We start from the raw sequence: 22478 nt of genomic DNA, 5'->3' as shown, positions 1-22478 counted from the left end.
AGAACAGAAAAGTATCAGGAATTTGTCTTGCTTATCATATGAAATGTAGATTTCATAACGGTACACCTTCACTTAGCAAACATCAAGATATCTCTGGCATATATCTCTGATTTATTAAAGTATGGCGCCCGAAGGGCACGGAGAAAAATATGAAACATCCTGATATCTCTGATATACAGTATATGTCTTGTATATTAAAGTCATGCACAGGAAGGGCGTACTGAAAAATGTCTGATATATTTAAGTAATGCGCTCGAAGAGCATGCTGAAAAATATTGAACATACAGATATCTCTGATATATGTATGCCTGATATGTTAAAGTTGGGCGTGCTGAAAAATATGTCTGATTATTAAAGTTACGCGCCCGAAGGGCTCGCCGAAAAATTCGACTGAATGATGAAATTTGAGGCTGACACGATGCATTTTAGGCAATGATGAGCCTGTGTCGAAATTCAAAAACACACTGACCCCCCCTATTGGGCATTTCAAAAACATGGTGACCCCCCCTGTCACCAAAGTCAAAAACAGGGGACCCCCTGGCTGAAGAAACTGACCAGTCCCTAAGTGAATGAGTGGTATCGAACAGTGAATGGGTAGGCCTAGTATCGAAATGTGAAGTAGTGATATCGAACAGTGGATGGGTAGTTCGAAAATGGTTGAGTAGTGTCAAAATTTAAATGAGTGGTATCGAAAAGTGAATGAGTAATATCGAAAAGTGAATGGGTAGTATCGAAATGTGAATGAGTGGTATCGAAAAGTGGATGGGTAGTTTCGAAAACTGGTTGAGTAGTGTCAAAATCTGAATGAGTGGTATCGAAAAGTGAATGGGTAGTATCGAAATGTGAATGAGTGGTATCGAACAGTGGATGGGTAGTTTCGAAAAACTGTTGAGTAGTGTCAAAATCTGAATGAGTGGTATCGATAAGTGAATGAGTGGTATTGAAAAGTGGATGGGTAGTTTGAAAAACTGGTTGAGTAGTGTCAAAATCTGAATGAGTGGTATCGAAAAGTGAATGAGTGGTATCGAAAAGTGAATGAGTGGTATCGAAAAGTGAAGTGCTAATTTTGGCATGAATCACACTCCATAATAACAAGTCAGTGCAACTTCTGAGGCTAGCTGTGGGTCCATAGCTGTGTGTTTTCGGACGGGATTCCTGCCTTTTACGGGCTGGTTTTGACTTTTCACGATTGGTGGCGGGGTTAAAATCGTGAAAAGTCAAAACCAGCCCGTAAAAGGCAGGAATCCCGTCCGAAAACACCACAGCTATGGACCCACAGCTACTTCTGAGGCAAGTTTTGGAACAACTTTACAAACCAATTACACAAGTGTGGCAACATTTAGATCAATTTCACTGTCCATTCTTATCTGCATACCAGTGTAAGACGAAAACATGACGACACAGATCGGGATTAACGAGTTGACACCGGCATGGCAGCGACCGGTGACGGCAGCGTTGTTTGTGGGCATAAACATGCAATGAGGTATACTCTGTGTGTCATCGGACGGAATCTTTCGAGCTCGCCTGGTCGTAAACTTGTGTGATATTTTGAAAAGCCACGGAATCTCTGAGAATGAGAATTACTGTTTCGATCGTGTCGTTGCATTTACTTCATAAATCTATTTGTAAATATTCTGAATAACTCTGAATACTATGGCTATCCGTCGCTAGCACAATGAAAGTTATGTCCACCGTACCGATGGCCTACTTACCTTGGCATCCGTAAAGCGCGAGACAATGATTGACAGGTTCACGTGACAGAATCCGTATGTCTGGTTGGTGGAGATACCATTTGATGTAGCAATTTCAGCTTGATGGGATTTATGAATGAAAGTATCTCCTGGGTAACGGGCCGCTTTACTCTTATATGAAAGTAATCCGTGTAAGTAAAACACAAATCGCGACGAAATTCATGCAATTTGTTACGATAATTTTGATCCATCTACGTCAAAAGAAAAATAAGAAGACTGTTCATGTGATAAATATATATCCCATGGTACTTTCGGCGAGAAGTTGTGCGGCTCCGCGAAAAACACTCGTATACGATGACGTCAAACAGAGAAAAATACCATGGGATTATATATAATTATGTCTCAGCAGAAGTATCTAAATAGCGATCAGAACCATTTACTTAGTGATATACATATCTAAATCATTTAGAGAAATATAGAATAATTCAGAGGTCTTTAGTTTCCTAGCACATTCGGTTGACATGTTCTCTGAAATTGTCAAAGTATAGAGAGGAGAACTGCCAATAGTCAAATTGGTTAAATACCAGTGGGAGGTCATGAGGGGTTTTGAGTTTGATAATATGGTCAGCTCAAATGTAAGTCTTAACTTTTGCAGTTAACAGCACCCATTAGGTTGATTTTTATGTGGTTTAATGCGAGGAATAGTGTGATTTTGAAACTTACCACAGCCCTTTGTAAAACTTCAGCGATGTATCCTTGGAGAGTGAAGGGAGGAAGGGAATGGATAGTCCTCACACTTTGTAATCTAAACCCTGGGCGCTCATCAGGTACCCATGTACTGTTGATACACCAAGCGTACACAATGCCTGGTCTAAACTTTGTCAAGTCATAATTGGAGCTAACAATGAAGTAATCACCTTTTAAGTCTGCATATGAGAGTACCAACTTTTTGTGAGAACAGCAACTTTTTAAGAGGGAGGGCCATGCCAAGATACCATCAAAGCTTACAAGAACTTACTTGAAGTTAACGTATTATGGGATGCAAATATTGCTTTGGTATACAGGTCAAAATTTCAAGAAGAAATTGAGAAATCAGGAAAATTGGGTACACACAAACTCTGACCTGCAAAATAGTAATCACTTTGGAATTTTTGGTAGGAAGTTCTTGTGAACATCTTGTTTTCGAATGTAACAATGTCAAATAGAATTAACAACCAGAATACAGAATTGTTATCATTGTAATGCACTTATCCTTTCCTGAAGTTGTCATCTCACTGTAGGGTTGTAGTCTGGGTACATTCTTTTGATGAATTTTCAAAGTAAAATGTCTATAGACTTTGACATGCAGATTAACATGTAAAGAAATCTTTTGGTCCTCCATAGACATCACTAAAATTTGGCTGCTGGGAAATTTTGCACACCTTGTCTGTAACGCATCACACCATCACAAGAATACATTCTATTATGAATAATTAAAATGACATGAAACCCAATACTGTGAAATAAATGGTTTTTATTTCCAAAAACTTATTCTCTTCACTCAGAAATCATTATTACTTCAATAAACTATAGAAAACAATGAACAGTTCAAAATCTGAAGAAAATTACACAATGACTTCAATAAATTTTTACATTGTTAGTGAGTTACTTTGATGTGATATGATGCACTGTAGGCAATAATAGTAAAATCCTATGGTTATGAATAGGGAGTTATTCTTCATGAAAACCAAACACGAATAGGAGATAAATTTCACAAAATCCAGAAACGTTCATGGTTTCATAATCATACTGCATTTGTGCTCCATTGGGTAAAAAAAAACACGACAAAGTTGTGAGTATGGAATGCTTACCACCCCTGTGTTATGTTATGGTTTACTCCAGTTGTTCTAAATGAAGAGGACGGACTCAGAAAACAGGATGGACTTAATTTATTGCAAAACAGGGATGTGTCAGTGTGTGTTATTATAATGAACTCCTCCAGGAAATTGTCATTCACATACCATGGTCCAGATATTCACATCGCGGCAAGTGCAGGATTTCTTAAAGTTTGTTATTTTGAACAGAGTGAAAATACAGGGAGACCAAGCTAATGTTTGCTGTTCTGGCATTGAATGAAAGTGAACTATCACATCTCTTTGTACACAGATATACGCATTAAATATTACAAAAATTTACAGTATGTAGAAAAAGTTCACTCAGAGACCACCATGGCTCGGAGTAGGACATTAAATCTTTCAGCAATATCTCCTTTCATGTTAAGTACAATGCTTGCTTCCACTGTGGCATTGGGCTGGAAAAGAAATAGAAAAAAAACCATTAAGTCAGCATTGACATTAACAATGGAAATGGTAGCTGCAAAGATGGTCAATACTGAGATATATTTACCCAGGTTGGTATTGACAATCACCATGGAAAAAGTTTGGAAATGGCAAATATCAGGACAGTCAATGTTACTGTAACTCTCAAGATTCAGTAACTTTCAAAATTCATTGGATAAAAATTCAGAGATTGTTCACCATGGAACAAAGAGTGTGTTCAGTCTAATTTCTTATCAGACAAAACAAATCCTTGCTCACTAAATAATTTCAAGAATTGCCACTTCGAGGTTATTGTCTCATGATACACATTGATTATTCCTCAGAGCTGACTCAGTGTTTCTTAACCTGTTCACCCCCATTCCCTGTAAACAGGTCCAAACTTGCCATTGACAACAATGAGTTTGGGCCAAACCATGGTGGTGCAGGGGTTAAGTCACTTACATCATGTCCAGGTTGGGGAACCCATGTGAAATTGACCGTCTTAGTTGCGCCGGCTTCAACCATGCCTTTCTGGTTGTCTATCTGAAATCCCTTGGCTGTAATTGCATTGATGTTGTCAAATATGAACTCTCCATTCTGAAAGGAAAAATATTGTATCGTACTTTGTTAATATTGATATCAGTGTTTGTTTCAGCCCTGTAAAGGTGAGACAGGATTCATCACAGGTTTTTATGTACAAAATATGGAGGCAATGATGGAGACATTAGAATGGCTGACATTTGAGCAAAGATCACAGACTCATCTTAATCTGAGTGAGGAACAGTGTTCCCTCTAAGGTTTCCAGGGGGTGCGCAACTTGAGATACACCTAATTGCCTCACAGCTGGGTCCGTTCATGTATATGCTTATTTATTGAGGTATGTCACAACGTACAATGAACGTTGGTGGCAACTGCGCCACCAACGGGCGCTAAACTCAAAACGCGGAAGTAAAATCTACGCTGAGATCGCACATTTCGCGTGAGTTATCGTTTCCGAAACTAATACCGATTGAAATGACTGAGACTAAGGTTGCGCAAAACATGAGATTTCACTGCGAGAGCATCTGAGACATTGCGCAATTAGTGCGCAAATATGCCTTAGCGGGAACACTGGGGAGGAACACCTGGGGAGGGGAGGAGGCAGAACAAAGCTGTCTTGAAATAGAGAACATTGTAACAGTAAAGCTGATTGAGGGATGGAGATCAGGTAAGAGTGGCACTGTGTCTGTAATGATTTGAACATCATTCAGAGTCTAGCTCAAACTATGGAAGAAACTCTGGCCAGTTTGTATAAGAAGGTTAAGCTCGATGCAGAGAAAACGGCTGTGATGTGTAAATTTTACATCTGAATATTTAACAAGGAAATGATGCAGTAGACACTAGCGCACTGTTTAAGTTGCATCAAGGAAGAATGTCATCATCGTGTTGAAAACTATCACTGGGTGGAGTGGAAGATTTTATGGCAGCTTTGCCTGTTTAGATACTAGCAAAACAAGTGGTAACCTTCTCATCATGGCTGTGTGGAATGATCCCATTGTTTTCAATAGAGCGGTTGATTCCACATACATTGAGATGGGGGTGCTGGGTCTTATATTGACCTCGGAAAGATGTAAAAGACTAAAGTACCTGTTACCAGTTTACACAAACCACCACTTTAAAGATGAAACCTTTACATGAAGTAAGTATCATGTTAATGACATGACGTAACTATTACAGGGACAATGTGATCACTTTTTGACATGATGTTGTTTGCTTTTGTTCTGTGTAAGAAGTTTAATATGTTGTTAAATATAGTAAAGTTTCATGAAGAAATGGTAAACCTATTATTTCTTGCTCACAAACACAACATAAAAACACTTCAACAACCCAGATTGTTGTGTGGACCAAATATTATATAAGTCATTGGAGTATTTCTGTAATAAATAACTCTTCTGAAGTATAATAGCAGAGACTGGGCAGCCAGAGACGTAAATGGCCAGAAACACATGAATAGGACCAAAATGATCAAAATTACGTCAAAAAATGTCATGTCTGTCCCTGTAATAGATAGCACAAAGATGAGAGATGAAATTGAAGAACCATAGTACTATGACTCCCAGACAAAAGACAACCATCAATCCTTTGATGTGACATGGACTGTTAACATAACTCTCTTTTGTTAAACTGACTCTGTCTCTCTCCTGTTTTCTTGATACCAATTCAGGATATCATGCATTTTTCAGCATCAAATCAGTAATCTGTCTTTGACATGCAAAAATATCAATGTGCAGATGTCATATCTATATCATGCAAATTGTTCCTGGTTCAAACATTCTATTTCTGCCATGCATAACGTAGATATTTGAATCTAAAATCAAGCCTTCTGAGGCTTTCTTATATGAGCATCTGAACAGAAACATCTTAAAATATAATCTTCTGATAGGAAACAACACGTTTTACATCTATTCATGTCTCTGTAGCACTGATTTCAAATTCTTTGTGGAATACAGACAACTGCTACACCATAGACAGTCTCACTTCAACTGTCTATGGTTACACCAGTGATTCTTAGGCAGCAACACATGAAGAGATGCCATGAACTTTGACCTTAACTGACATGCAAATTTCTGATCTTTGACCCTAAATAACTGCAACATCAAATCAGTGTATGATAGTATTACATGCAATATTTTGAATAATGTGAAAAACACACACTTCAAACCTTGTTAGCATATGAATTACTGTAACATTTCACGACATATTATCATATTTTGAAATATTTTATTACTATTAATGAAATGAGGTTCACACAAGACAGGTTACAAAATGGTCAGGGTAATTTTTTCACTGCTTCTTCCATAGTTTTTTGGTGCAACAATGACGTTTCAGATCAGTTGTATTGTTCAGTGTTTTCCACTTCAAGAAATCAAATTGGAATTGTTAAAAAAAAAATTTTATTTATGAGAGACAATAACACATTAAGCAGTGAAAAATCCCCAAACCATTGAAATAACGTATATTTACTGGGAAAACATTACAACATGCATGAAAAGAGTTATATTATTAGTACCACACACATGCACTTTTTGTATAAAAGATCAGAAACATGCAGAGTTGTACCAAGAGTCTAGAGACACACAGTCAGTATTTATCAGAGTTAAATTTACAGTCACACATATCGATTTATCTGAATTTTCACTATAAACCTTTTTCTGACTGACAGCCATAGTGCGTATGCACCCAATTTCTATGGATCTAGTTGCTGGTTGGTGTCCCTCTTCCTTGCCGACACTCCGGAATGTCAGGAGAACCGGTACTGCCTGTGGTTTGGCCTCACCTGTTGGAACAGAAAGTCACACAAACACACATCATTTCATGGTATAAACATTATACGGGAAGTATCTTCATTTGAAAATGTTCCATTGTCAGCATAGCTAACATTGAAATGTATCAACTATGGAAATTAAAAACAATCTTTCTTAGTATACAATCTCTGCTTTCTACTTTTCACCGTTCCTTACAAATGTGCCTAAAATTTCATTGTCCACTGATTTGAAAAATACAACGGGAACTAACAAATATTAATTTACGCTCTGTGCTGTCGGGAGATATTTCTTTCTTTCTGTTTGACAAGATGTTATGAACACTTGACATAATATTCATACAGCACGGACATACATGTAAATCAAAATTTATAGCATAGTGGGCGACTTAGTTCCATGAAATTGGACTATTTTGAAAAAATAACTCTTCAAATCGTTGTGAACTCCTTTCTATATACCCTGCTGGAGTGTTCATCTGATGAGAAAACTGTTCAGCTTGGAAGCACAGTGATATGCAATCTAAACACAAACAAAAGAATCTGACGCCATTTTATATTAAGAATAAATAAACGATGTGAAATTGATGTCTGACTGTTATTCTCAATCAAGTTTTAATGCCTGTCAAGTACAATATATATTTCACAGCATAATTTTTCGGAATAATTTTCTATGGAGCGAATAATTGAATTAAAGGGGCCAAAGGGGCAATTTTTACCTTCTTCCTCTTCTGGTAATGGGCCTGCAGCGAGGGACTCCACACATGGAGTAATCTCATCACCCCCTAAGACATACATGGTATGTTCCCTGGATTTACCAATCAGGTGGATGACATGTGACTCGTCTTGTCCAAATAAGGAAAGCCTTGCCCCATCTGAGAAGTAGTCGCTGGAATGATCCGGTGCAAAGGTAACCGTGATTTCCTGGTTGCCACCTGTCAGTTTCAATGCAAAGAACTCATTTACTTGACATAAATGGCGAGTTGGTTGTTTTGAAAATGTAGATGATCAAAGGGTGAGAAATACAGATGACTATTGTGTAATGAACAGGCTACCAAACAAATGTGGCACCACACAAATGAATTAGACGATCAGTCTATGATGTGGGTACTGATTTAAAAGCTAGGGCTTGAAAGACCTACCCCGGAATGAATAGAACCTGCTGTGTTCTACAGATTCAGTACACCCAAAGATCACATGACGGTGGTATAAAAAATTTGTGTGTATTAACACAGATGGAAATACACTTATTGCATGTGCGTTTGTGCACGTGGTTTTGTTTGCACCATGGTCCATTCGAATTCTGGTATAACCTGTTACAACCTTGACTGATTCAGTCCACTCCTCTGTAAACTAGGCTAACCATACAGTAATAAACAGTGAGAAAATTAATGGGCAAGTGTCTATAATTCAGTGTCATTACACAAGTGATCATTTCCATTTTAATAGCTTACATGCGAGCAAGCTTTGTAAAAGACAAAAATCTTTGTTTGATAGCAATGTAGCCAACACACATTGACAAAATACTTTATCCTGGTATTAATCAGCCTCTCAATATATTTTCAGTGTAAGGATCTAGAATCAGTGTTCTGTCATATTGGTAATGACTTGTTTTTTGTCCACTGTTTTACAGTGGATTACTTCATACTTGAGAGGTAGGACAATGAGAGTTTGTGTTGGATCAGTGGTGTCAGAGGCTCAGTCATTGGATTGTGGGGTACCCCAGGGCTCTGTCCTTGGTCCTGTTCTTTTCAGTCTATACACGACACCCCTTCAGGACATTATTACAAGACATGGTTTAGAAACAATGTTCTACGCTGATGACTCCCAGCTTTATATTACTTGTTCTCATGCTTCTGTCCCCATTTCACAAATTGAAAATTGCATCGAGGAGATACGTCAGTGGATGTGTAACAACATGTTGGCTCTGAATGACAGTAAGACAGAGGTTATTAGATTTTCCTCAAAGTTTAGCAATCTGGGACGATCACGAACTTGTAATATACAGGTTGGTGAAATCAGCATCATTCCTCTCCTGTAGTTCGTAACCTTGGTGTAATTCTAGATGCATCAGCATCCATGTCAGCCCATGTTAACAATATTTGTAAATCCGCTGCATTTGCTCTATGGAAAATTGGTAAAATACGCAAACTTCTAGATAGTAATTCCACTGAAAAATTAGTTCATGCATTCATAACATCCAGGCTTGATTATTGTAACAGTTTGCTTTTTGGCTTACCACATTATCAACTCAAGAAATTACAATTGGTTCAAAATTCTGCTGCACGTTTGGTCACACTGACTAAGAAAGCACATCATATTCAACCTGTTCTGTATAGTTTACACTGGCTTCCGGTTCATAAGCGTATCGAGTTTAAACTTTTATGTTTAACTTACAAAGTTTTACATGACATTGCTCCTCTGTATTTGAAAGAACTTTTAAATATCCGTGTTCCTGGTCGCACTCTTCGGTCGACTGCTGAGGGTGCACTAAGTTTGCATCAGCCAATTGGTAAAACTACTTTTTATGGTTATAGGTCATTTGCTATTTCAGCTCCACAGTTGTGGAATAAGCTTCCATCTGAGTTCCGCTGTTTTAACGACTATGATGTTTTTAAATCTCATGTCAAAACTTACCTTTTTAAAGATTGTTTTTATTAGTATTTTAAATCTGTAATTTTTTAAACTTTAGCTTGGTATGTTCTGCGCCTTGAGGTGTTGTTTTTACACGGAAGGCGTTTTTAAAGAAATAAATATTATTATTATTATTATTATTATTATTAAATTTGCATATTTATGTACAATTAAAGTCAAGAAATATGACAAATCTATAGTTTTCCTTGCCAGTGCAAAAAATTAGTTGAACACTGTTGTACCTGGTGCTATGACCCCTTCCACTGGTGTGCAATCAAAGACACTCCTTCCGTTGAAGTTTGCCGTCCCAACCAAGGATTTCATCTTCTCATCTCTCTTAATGAACAGTGGCAGTCCTTGCTGATCTACGTGTTTCGTCAGTGACAAGCTGTCCATTTTGATGGCATAACTCACAGACAGTGAAGAGGTGTTCTCAATCTGGTCAAACAGAACGGTATCATTGTCATGAATAGAAGTGATTGACAAGACTGAAGAACAGTGGATCCATACTGACTAGATTGTACATGTTAACATAATGCTAGGGGGGGGGGGGGTCAAGTGGATTCATGATGTATAATAGGCTTCCCTATCAAAAGCCTAATGTTTTTATGGTGAAGATAGGGCCCAGTGATGTTTGGTACACATATCCACACAAAGTTTGAAACATTGTAAAAATTTCTCCATCAAGCACATTAATAATTACCCAATGCTATAACGAATGATACATGTATATTTTGACATGGAATGGAAAAGACTGACTCTCTATCATCTCATAAGTTGTAAAGACAACAACTGGACTTGGAAGCCACAACCCTTCTGTCTCCTTGTATGGTTGTATACTAGAGGTAACCCAGTACAATGACATAGGAACACTGGTATCGTTTTAACACCGGCAAGACTGCAGTGTGCTGTATCTGAGTCTGTTATTGCATACTGGGGCCACCAATATTTGAATTGCCCATTACTTTTGTTTTTAAATAACATGAAGGTAAGAGTGTGACTACTATTTTTCTCTTATTCATAGAGTTCCCCCATTGCTTGTGTCAAGTAGTAGATTATCATTTACGCTTATTTGCATGACTTCACATCAATAAATTTGGATGTCCTAAATGCTGACAACTCCTCAAGCTTTTAATAAAATGAAAACTGAATGTTCCTACTGCCGTCCTGAGTAAACCAGGACTCATAAGCTGATATTACTCCCTTGACACAATAACCTCTCAAAATGCTTGAATCACCATGGTGACATTCTAGTTCACATTCTAAACCTCACCTTAAATGTCTCTACATTTTCTTCACCAGCCAGGACATAGCCCATGTCTAACAGACCATCCTGGACACTAAGGCTGACCTTGGGGCTCACCCCTTGACCTTGAAGGGTGATGGGCAGGGTGGAGGTCGGGCAGCGGATCTCCAACACTTCATAGAACTTCAACAAAACAATTTGCAAAGTTGAGTACAAAAGATATTGTGACATATATTGGTAAACAATATTCTTCATGGTTTGAAATTGGTGAATTTTTCTGAAATTGTATATGTTATTGCCGTAGGGAAAATCAAAATTCAATCATGGTTGTGACTTTAAAGAAAAGAAAGTTTCTATATCTATTATTCATCTTTCCATCTACATAGCATGAATTAATCCATGCTGTGTTTGTATGGCATGATGAATTTTACACTGGATAAAGTGGGGGAAAGGCTGGCTTAATAGTTTACATAGCACAAGATAAAATATCATGTAATGGGGTGGAGTACCTTCAGGGCCACTGTGTCATCAACTCTTGTGAATTCAGTTTCATGTAGGACATGAGATTTCAGCTTGGTTACCTAGATCACATGGACAAATTTAATACATATACAGTCCCTTGGTGGGTACTGCAACATAGACTGTACTCACCACTTTGCCTTGCTTTGGAGTAAATGAAATCAGCAATGTGTGTGTGGCATCGGGTTGTAATGGACGGAGAGCATTAAGCAGTACAAAGGGACCAACTGTGTCCAACATGGAAGATTTCAACTGATGTTCTTGTCAAGGAAAAATGTCAGTAACATTAAAATTACTAATGCAACGTCAACTTTCAATCTCTTTTCTCTCACTCTGTATACAACATTACATTATTCATTTCTCAAGGTATGTATCTAATAATTAATGCATAGTTGTGTCATGTGAATGCGAATCTTTTAAAAAGATTTAATGTCACAACTTAAAAGTCTGAGACATCCTCATTGATTTGAGTTTACTGATTAATAGCATGAAGTGCTGTATACTATTGTTACTGAGATTTAAGGTAGAACGCACCTAGGGGACAGACGTTCGAGACTCTCAAACTTTTACAATTCTCTTCTTCTGATATACCACATGTGGGGGTTCATTTTAAAGCTCTTGGTGAAAGAAAACTTTACATCGGCTTAGTTTTTCGGAAATTTGAAAATTTTTATTTTTCTCTATAGAGTTAACACAGGGATGGCGGCCATTTTGAATTTCTAATATTGGTAAATCTTGGGTAATTTGTTTCTCTAGTACCAAAATTTGCACGGTGACCCCCTATTTTTATTCTTGATTTTGAAAGAGAATGATTAAAAGATTCCTTGAGGAAAGTTAGAGCAAAAGTTTAAGTCTTTCACTTTCGAGGTGCATACTAGCTGTACGGTACTGTAGTGCAATATTACCAGTAACTAACAGATAATGGTAACTGATTTTATAGTATTTGCATATAATAATTTGTGTCTATTTGGCAATTTCAGTGAAAGATGTCTATTGACATCTATAAAATGGCAAAGTCTCCTTAAAAGGGAAATGTCCTTTATGGACCAATAAACTACCATTCAACTTGTAACTTTTGATTTGGAAAAATCTGTTCTGAATAGAGTGGTGTCTGATAGGATATATTTCTTTTTAAATTCAATTCTAAACTGTAAGTCTCTCTAACAAGATGGTGGATCATATTAGCCATTTTCACTCTAAAGTGTGAAAATTGAAAAGGATACATCCAATTGTTGGTCTGATATGTTCTGTATGGTAATTGACTTGATAATATTCTGACCAATGGAGACTTCGCCAAAGTCTGTTGTTGTCCTTCCATGGTTTGAGATGACAACCACCGATGGTTTGACAGTTGGACAGTGGACTTCTAGGTACAAAGTGTTATGAACACTGTAACAGAAAATATCGCATTAAGCATGTGTACAAGAATGTGTAAGTTTATGTTAAACTGCCTAAGATTCACTCAATCCTGTTATTTACAGGAAATTTGTATTCAGAGTCTTCACTCTCAGCTTAATAAAACTTAAAGAAGAATGTATCTTGGGGACAGATACTCAGACTCTCAACTTTTACAATATTCTTTTTGTCTACCACTTGTGGGCACTCATTTTGAAGCTTGCGGAGAAAGTAAAGTTTTAATCAGCTCAGTTTTGTGAAAATCAGGAATTTTCATAGAGAAAACACGGGGATTGCGGCTATTTTGAATTTTGTATATCGGTAAATATTGGGTGATTTGTATCTCTAGTACCAAACTTTGCATAGTAACCCCTGATTGTTATTCTTGATTTTGAAAGAAAATGGTTGATTATGAAAGTTTTGGCAAAATTTTTGAGGTGCAAAGTCCCTTCAAGAACAAATATTATGAATATTTACTACACATCTCATGAATGTACACAATGTGTTTGGGAATATACCAGTGTTGTCCATGGTTTAGGAACACTGGCAATATTTCTAATGTTCCCTGATATGATTGCTTTGAAATACAGTAGGGAACCCCAGAAACATGACAGGGGAAATGCAAGTAAAATTTACCAGCTTAACATTAACATGGGCACAAGAGTCACCCATCTATTTGCGGAGGAATCACCATTCACAACAAATTTATATAGTACTGAAATTTTCAATTGCGTCGCTCTTTCGCCTCTACAGACATATGTAGTAATGACTAAGGATTAAGTTAGATGATGTGCTACAGTCTTGCATGAAAGAGAAACATTACTAGAGCTGACACCGTTCATGGTTGCACAAACCTACCTGTACGGTAAAGTTCCTGGATCCCCTGGACTTCCGGAAGCTACAAAGCATGGAATGGAATAACTGCTAAAATTGCCACGGTAATTCCGCAACAAGGAACCTCTGGCTGCTGCAAAGTCATCAGAACTGAGGGGGACAGAAGAAAGAGGACAGGAGTTAAAATCTAGATCAGATGTGATCACATTTTTGTAGACAGTCTTTCAAACTGCATATATATATGTATTCATTGGATCTTGACATTGCCAATGTAAAGTACTGTGAACTCTTGGTCGTGACATTAAAAGTATGAACTGAAATTCAAAACTGAAGGTTTGTATGTGACAATATGTCATTGTCAATGGTACAGACCCTACTTTAAGTCATTGACTATCCACTGAATAACTGTGGTGCTAATATGCATATGAAAGGCACAAGGACCTTTATTGAGTTTTCTATGCGGGCAATCCCCATCCACAGATAGATAAATGTCTGACTTTAGATCTTCAGGTCAATACCAGGATCAATTTTGTCAAATATCTTATTTTCTCACTTAGACTAAATGTTTAATTTATTTTGGATCACGATCTGACTTACTTGAGTCATTATCAATCTTACACAAGTCAATATAGAATTTACTTGGACTTACACTGGGTCAATATCTTCAGGATTTGGTGGTGTGACTGGTCTAGGTCCTGACATGGATGACGGACTCTGCAGAGATTTACCACCTGGTGTTTTACCAGGTGACTTGCTGGTTGCTCCAGGACCACCCTTCTTACCACCACCTCCCTTCTTACCCTTCTGAGGAAACAAAATGGAATAACCCAAAATGAGTTGACTAGGAATGGCATAAAACATTTATTGTGATGGGTAGTAGCTGTAACTTTGGACGTTTCATCTGTATTTTTGTGACAAATTAGAACTTTTAATGGGACTAATGTTACTCTTATAGCTGAAGTACGAACTATTCTGTTCAAATATTGGGTAAGACTGAAAAATGTTTGGTCTACACAAAAATATATCACACATCAACATGATGCAAGGGGGCCCAATTTTCATTAGTATGGAAAGGTCCCTTTAGGAAACTGATTTATTTTCATTAGGAAGATTGGGCCTACTGCTCTTTAGATGCACAGAATAGTATTACAATATCATTTTCAACATTCTATCAAAAAAAATTTGAATCCTGACTTCAATTACAATTGTACCACATACATGATCAGAAGATTTCTGGATGTTCAGTGGTTGATATTTTGAGAAACAAAACTGGGAACAAAATGGCTGCCTGGTGGCCATATTAGATTGTATCACAAAACCAATCAACGTGCATATGTATGCCATAGTTTATCATCAAAGTTTAAGAGAACTCAACCAGGGCATATCTAAGATATCTGCATGGACAAATGGGCACATGTGTCCACTAAAAAATATTGTAGTCCACAAATTTGATGAAAATCTAGAAACATATCAAAGGTTAAAGCTACTATCCCTCCAAGTATGTAAATGATCAATGTATCATTTTGATGAAGTAAATTTAATAAGTGCTTCAGGCTTAAAAGGCATAACTGCATTTCTTCTGAAACTAACAACACAAATTTGCCTCCACAAACATAACAGTCTAGTCAACATTGTATTAGTAATGAAAAGAGCTTGTTGTTATTTACAAGTGAGCTTATTAACTAGATGTATAACATACATGTATTGACAATAAAACATACTCCTTACAGTACAGTTACTATATTATTTAATTTTTATATCACAGTGTATTCTAACTCCTTTGTAACATAATTCATTTTTCTCCATAGACATGACTATATTACAAAATCTTTAGATGCAGATAGATGCAGATACAGAAAGATTACAACAATGAAGTACAAAAATGTAAAGGTAGATACAGAATGTGACGCAAGTATTTGTAAATTACTGGTACTTCTAACAAAAACTTTCATAATTTTGAACAAGTTATTATGACAATCACAATCATTTGAATTTGTTTAAAACTTTAGGGATTAATATGCTATAAATCATATTTTGTAACTGACTCTAGAGAAATAGAGATTGGCATGACACATTTTGTAGACAGAATATTGGGAATTATCGCGATTTATTTAAACTGAGACTTTGAGTGTTGATATTAGTGAGACAGTTTAATTAGAAACTTGCTGTGAGGTTTTGGGAAAGCCAGTTTTCAGATTAGTTAATCAGCTTTTCACTCAAACAATTTTGGCTTTCTTTTATCAATCATTAGCACGGCATAGCAGCTATTTTTGGTAAAGCTATCAATTACTATTTGCATGGAGATTGTATAAAATCAGGCATGAGAGATGACTGGCCAGCTTTATATTTCTAGTCTTTCTAAAATACAATAACCTTGAACCAAAGCTTGAGCTTGAAATCATATTGCTAAGACATGTGTATTTGACCCCGATGTGACATTTGCCACCAAATCACAGTTAAAGTTCAAAGGGCAAAGTTCAATGATTATAACACCTTAAGTTACGCTTAGACCACAGAAAATGAGGTTTTGCTTTGAATTCAAGGCGATGTGTTTCGCTTCTCAAGTACAAGCTAGTCTGAAGTCTTGCTCTGCATTTTTGCAATAAAAATGTTCACCATAGCATACATTGAGATTTCTGTGAGCACCTGTACACAGCTTTTTTTTAGTATTTTGCTGTTTCAAACAAAGCTATAAACCACAATGTGTTAATAACCTTTCAACCCTTGTTTCCATGTGGTGTAAGAGTTCACATCAATAGAACCCAGCACTTTTGTTGTTCATCCCCCTGTTGATTTTGGTATGGACCACTTGGTGAACAAGTCATTTTCAATGACACAGTCCCCACTTGGTTGATGAATTTGGAAATCATTGAGGGAAATGATGGTCTTATTGGATTGTGTCACAAAACAAATCAATGTGCATATGTATGACATGGGGAGTAATTCTTGTACCAAGTTTGAAAGAAATCGCAGGAATCTATCAGAAATTTGCATGGATGGATGCATGGACAAACGCACAGACATAACCAAATCTATAAGTACCCCCAGACTTCTTTGTCCTTGGGGACTGAAAACTTTCAAGTATGGTACAATACCACAGTGGATACAAGGGGTGACTGGTTTATTGAGCTGGTTAATATTTCAAAACATTTATTAGCATTTTTCTAAAAAATCAACAAATAAAATGAAAATGGTTAGTATTGTGAATTGATTAACACAGCAAATGGGCAGCTGGAATAGTCAGGGTTTATTTTGTAATCCTAGAAACCAGAAAAGAAGAAACACGCATTACAGAGTGTAATTAGGCAAGTGACGGAACTGCACTGCAAGCCCACCAACCTTTCCTTTAGAATCACCATCATCCTTTGAAAGCAAAGAATACAAGAATAGATGAGGACAGAATGAACAAAATTGAGAGAGGGATTAAGAGAATGAGAGAGAAAGATCAAAAGACAAAGATTGGGAGTGAGAGATTGAGAGATCAAGAGAGATTGAGAATTGGAGAGATCAAGACGGAGATCATGATCCAGAGATTGAGAGATAGAGAGAGAGAGAGAGAGAGAGAGAGAGAGAGAGAGAGAGAGAGAGAGGGAGAGTGTAGGGGGTGTCACATAGAAGAGAATCTGCCATTAAAAGTGTCCACAATCAAGTTACAACTGAGTTTTTTCCAGTCAAACAGTCCAAACAAAATGCATTATGGATGAAAAACTGTAAATTCGTCATATAAAATTTTGAAATAGTAACAAGTTTCTTGCTTCAACATTCAATGATGAGTAAAGGGAAACCAATACAAAAGTTGCTCCAACTATTGTCAGCCTTTTGTATCCTCTCCATGACTGTAGACTGGACACTTCTAATAGACAGATGAAGTGAATACCAAAATAATATAATTCTCAGATATGAGTATAAAGATGAAAATTTATTACCAGTTTATGACAGTGAAGATAATGCATGCATTTAAATCTCAAATTAACAGGTAAGTTTTCCATCTATCCACGCAAAACTTACACTTCATCCATTATTGTAAAATTCAACATTCTTTCTAAAAAAGGGGCAAATCGTAGACGTTAGAGTGAGGTAAATTGTTTTCCACTGTGCTGTTTGTAAATTTGAAGGATTAATGTACCACCCCATGACTCAATATTAAATGTGGAATGTGGCATTTGGTGAAAATGAGTTCATCTGGATGCAAGAAGTGTTCATATTATATTGTGTGTACTGATGAATTAATTGATTTGATGAATTAATTGATTTGAAGGGATAAAGTTGCTGTTTTTGGTGTTTTCTACATCATGAAATAACTTTTTATATAAAGTAGTACATAAAATAATTTTGAACGATACATGAAATCATCGTGGGTGTAAAATATAACCTTAACAATTTGTAACATTGGAAACTAGAAATTGTATTATTTCATTTGTCTGTTCTGTTTGTAGCCAATTCTGCAGGAATATTTTAGTGACCCATCTTTAAGCATGTTTTACCCCTTACCCCATCAGGGGTTTGTCCAGTTCTATTGTTTTAAATGGTAAAGCTTGACCTCTGCACTAGAAAATGTGGGTGACAGGCTGAAATGTTATCACCTATGTACACTGCTTTTCAAACAATACCAAACTGATCAAAATGATTTCAAAAGGACAGCATCTTTTTCCCATAAAAAAAGCTGAGAAACATGTTACATAACAGGGCACATCATATTGGATAGTATAGCTGTAGATTGTGTGATAACTCACCTCAGCAGCAGCTTCAGCGCTCCTAATTGCGGCTAGCTGGGCATCTTCAAATTCCTTTCTAGCTTTAGCTTCTAGGTTTCTAGTGATCATTCTAACAGCTTCATCTACGACGGCTCGATCAGTCAGAATCGGCGTGAACTTCACTGAGACGCAACATTTCTGCCGTGATAATCACAGATACATCAGTGATTTTCACACAGAGTACATACATACATACATACATACATACATACATACATACATACATTACAGTTGCGATCTAACGCAGATTATATTACCTTGCCCTGCCCTTTGCATTTTGATTGGTCGACCTGAACCACGTCATTGACCACATATACACAGTAATGGTTTGTTTACATGCCCGTGAATATGAATAATAAGATTAACAACTCAAAATATCGTAACTTTACAGCTCAAACGTAAATCATAATCAATCACAAAATAAAATGGAGCACTTGTAGGTCAAGCTGAGATACTTTTTTCTGAAAACATCTCTGGATTTGCCAATTTTTTACAGTGCGCGTGACAGTGCGTAGCGTATTGCTCAGTTTCAGGGGCCCAGTTGTCGTTTGCTCCTGCAATTTTCGGAAATTTTGACGGTTTTCTTGGGTTCGCTGATAATATAATGGAAATAACAGACTCCGCGCTGACCATACGTTTATTTATGGACGCTGGCTCGGAGGAAAGCCAAATCAAGGGGCTTGGCAAGCCTCGCCCGTTAATTTTTGGCTTTCCTCTCGCCCTTGCCCACAAATAAACGTTACCGTAATGGTCAGAGCGTCACCCATTATTTCTATATTATAAGGCAAGTCTGATGAATACCAGGATTACACTTTAACCATATTGTAATAAAACACCATATCACGTTTCTACTATAAATTGTGATGGGCATCCTAGATAGGACACTACCATACAATATGGCCGATCAGATCAACTACTACCAGGTGTGTTTATTGAAGGTAGTACGTGCCTAGACGTTGAAAGACACAAAAACAACATGGTGAATATTTCATTGACTAAGCATGCTTCAAAATGAGCCAACACCGATGATAGACCAGAAGAGTATAGCAAAATGTGAGAGCTGAATGTGTCCCAGAAATGCATTTTACTGTAAATTTTTTCACAAACTTACCTTGCCAGGCATGACTGTCGCCACTCTCGGAGTAATCGTCAATGGTGTGTCTTCTGGTACAACAAATTCAAATGATGTTGGCCCAACCGGTGCTATCTCTCCCTTCCCAATCCTTGGGACAGGATGGGTAAATTCATTAGCACTGGTGTGGGAATTGACCACATAGAACGAGGCGAAGGAAGTGTCGCACAGTGCAGTGGCTGCAAAATGGATGACTGTGTTGGATAGTTCTAGAGGTGGATGGACTCCGACAGCTTTGCACTGGATTTTGAAATCCCTGTGAGCGAAATAAAGTTTACAACATGGTGAGTTGATCATTTCACAATGCATACTGCATGTTTGCAAAGGTAAGGTGCACAAATGATAGCTTGATAATTCAATGTCCATGCCTGTTTATATCACATTTGCATGTTAGCTCAATATTGCAAACCCACATACATACCTGTTTATATCATATTTGCATGTTAGCTCAATATTGCAAACCAACATACATACCTGTTTATATCATACTTGCATGTTAGCTCAATATTGCAAACCCACATTCATACTTGTCTATACCATATTTGCATGTTAGTTCAATTTGCAGTGTTTTTGCCCAGAGTGCGTTCTTGCGTCTTTTGACGCAAAATTAGCAACAATGTCCCGCAAAAATACCGGACATGGGTCACAGGGACGCACTAAAATCAGGGCTAGAATTGTAAGTCCAGCGTCCTCAGACAGACTACATGTTTAGCTATTAAATTACACACTTGATAGCCCGTACAGTTATTGCTTCTCTATTGAGAAAATGAAACATGTAAAATTTAGTCTATTTTTTTCGTCACAATGTAAACACTTTTGAAAAATCAGTTAGTCTGTTACAGTCTATGATTCATGGTATGAGCAAGGCGATGTGCGTCCACTCGCCCTGCAGCCTTGGGGACAAAAATCAAATGCCGGTGCATCACACGGAATGGTTCTACTCCGGAATAAAAAGGACGCGATGCGTACGCCGTTCTACATACTCAGTACGCCCAAATAATCACGTGATGCCGGTACAAACAAACCCACATGTGTACTGAACGCGTATGGAAATACACGTACGTCTGTGCGCGTTTGCGCACATGGCTTTGTTTGTACCGTGGTCGATTCGAATTCCGGGTTTGGCCTATTGACTGCACATGTATTTGGTGTACTTGAAGCTCGTGACTTCATCTAAAAATATCATCAACCCCCCATTTTTTGTTGAAACATTTTATGCCTGACTTTCAAAGTAGTAATTTGCCTTAAATTTCCCCGAAGGAGTCTCATAAAATTCTCCGATCGTCTGCAAGCCAGCCCACCTGGAGATCGAGGTCACGCTGAATTCGTTATATAGTCAAGACCCCCTAGCTCGATTGTAGCTGATCTTAACAAGAACCACCTAGCTTGTCAAAACAGCGTTATGGCTATGTGCTATTGCTATCATGATGATCAAGGAGTTTTCCCACATACCCGGTATTTGTTTTCAAACTATATTTTTTGCAATTTTCAGGGAAAAATGTCAGTCATTGGAGCAATTATAAAAAGAAGAGAACTTTATAGCAGTAATAAAAAACCCAGGTTACAATGTGCATCAAACTATTGTCTTCAACCACTTCTAGTTCTGGATTCATAAGTGTAATGAAACATTCTTCTTTATTTCTGTTAAACACAATGCAGGATCCCCGTAAAAGAAAAATGCGCATGAAATTGATTTTATCATGATGATGTCTTTTTTACGATTCAAAACTGTAAATATAACCAGTTAAAATGACTTTGTCACAAACCATTATAGGAGACGTCCAGCGAATCTTAATTTTACAATGAATGTATGTATTCATGATATCAATTTTTTGATTGAAAACAGCAGCCCTACATGTTTACAAAACCTTTCTGCCTTGGTGACTTGACTTTGCTTTGCGTTCTTCGCTCACACATTGACCCCCATTGTAGCTTTAATGTCCCCCTATTTTAACAATCGTGGGACACTGTGTCCCACCTTTACAATTCCTGGGCAAAACACTGATATTGCAAACTCACATACATACCTGTTTATACCAGATTTGCATGTCAGCTGAATATTGCAAACTCACATACATACCTGTTTATACCAGATTTGCATGTTAGCTCAAAGTTGTACTCCTTAGCTTTCTTAGCATTGAATATGATATCCAGCTCTAAGGTCTCAATGGGTAACAATGTACCAAAGCCATCATTGGGTTGTACGTCAACATACTGAAATAAAGCAGACAGAAACATTGAGTTTAGGGCCTTAAATGCACTGCAATCATTGTCAAAGAGAAGGAATTATGTTTTCTCCATCTACAGAAAATGGTTTTAATAGTACTGTACATATAGGATGGATACTACAAGGAAAGTTATATCATCACATCCCTCTATCCATAGTTACATGGAAATCCATGAAATATACTGAAGAACTGTACAAAATAAATATACAACTTGCAGTTGATAGCTGGTGGCAGATCAAAAAGTACTGAGGCTTTGACCATCTATAATGTTTTTAACTAAATTGATTTTTTAATGGCGGCGCCTCCCTTTAAAAGGACGCGAAGCTATGGCAGCGTTCATTGTGTAAGTGGACACCAAACAGGCAACACGTGGGCACACGCTCCAGAAAATGCCACTTTTTAGTTTTCCCCCGCCGCAAAAACGCAGACAGACTGCCAAGCGGTCAGCGC

General features: G+C 37.3%; 1 protein-coding gene across 4 annotated transcripts in view; it reads right to left on the bottom strand.

Moving 5' to 3' along the window:
* Positions 1–3184: 3184 nt before the first annotated feature.
* Positions 3185–22478, bottom strand: part of LOC139137559 (cilia- and flagella-associated protein 74-like) — a 44588-nt gene continuing 25294 nt past the window's right edge. For 2 of the 4 annotated variants that reach the window (XM_070705726.1, XM_070705725.1), the window contains exons 23-36: positions 21881–22014; positions 19780–20056; positions 18648–18806; positions 17254–17277; positions 14564–14718; positions 13939–14064; positions 12909–13074; positions 11818–11937; positions 11194–11349; positions 10163–10358; positions 8006–8221; positions 7174–7304; positions 4451–4585; positions 3185–3981 (exon numbers count right to left, since the gene is read on the bottom strand). In XM_070705726.1, coding sequence (XP_070561827.1) covers positions 3883–3981; positions 4451–4585; positions 7174–7304; positions 8006–8221; positions 10163–10358; positions 11194–11349; positions 11818–11937; positions 12909–13074; positions 13939–14064; positions 14564–14718; positions 17254–17277; positions 18648–18806; positions 19780–20056; positions 21881–22014 — 2094 coding nt within the window. In that variant the 3' untranslated portion in view covers positions 3185–3882. The remainder of the gene's footprint in view (positions 3982–4450; positions 4586–7173; positions 7305–8005; positions 8222–10162; positions 10359–11193; positions 11350–11817; positions 11938–12908; positions 13075–13938; positions 14065–14563; positions 14719–17253; positions 17278–18647; positions 18807–19779; positions 20057–21880; positions 22015–22478) is intronic. The other 2 variants (XM_070705728.1, XM_070705727.1) reach the window with 1 other exon arrangement.

This window comes from Ptychodera flava, chromosome 7, assembly GCF_041260155.1.
Source record: "Ptychodera flava strain L36383 chromosome 7, AS_Pfla_20210202, whole genome shotgun sequence".
Classification (NCBI taxonomy): Eukaryota; Metazoa; Hemichordata; class Enteropneusta; family Ptychoderidae; genus Ptychodera; species Ptychodera flava.
Note: the sequence above shows the minus strand (reverse complement) of the source record. Positions and strands in the feature narration are given on the sequence as shown.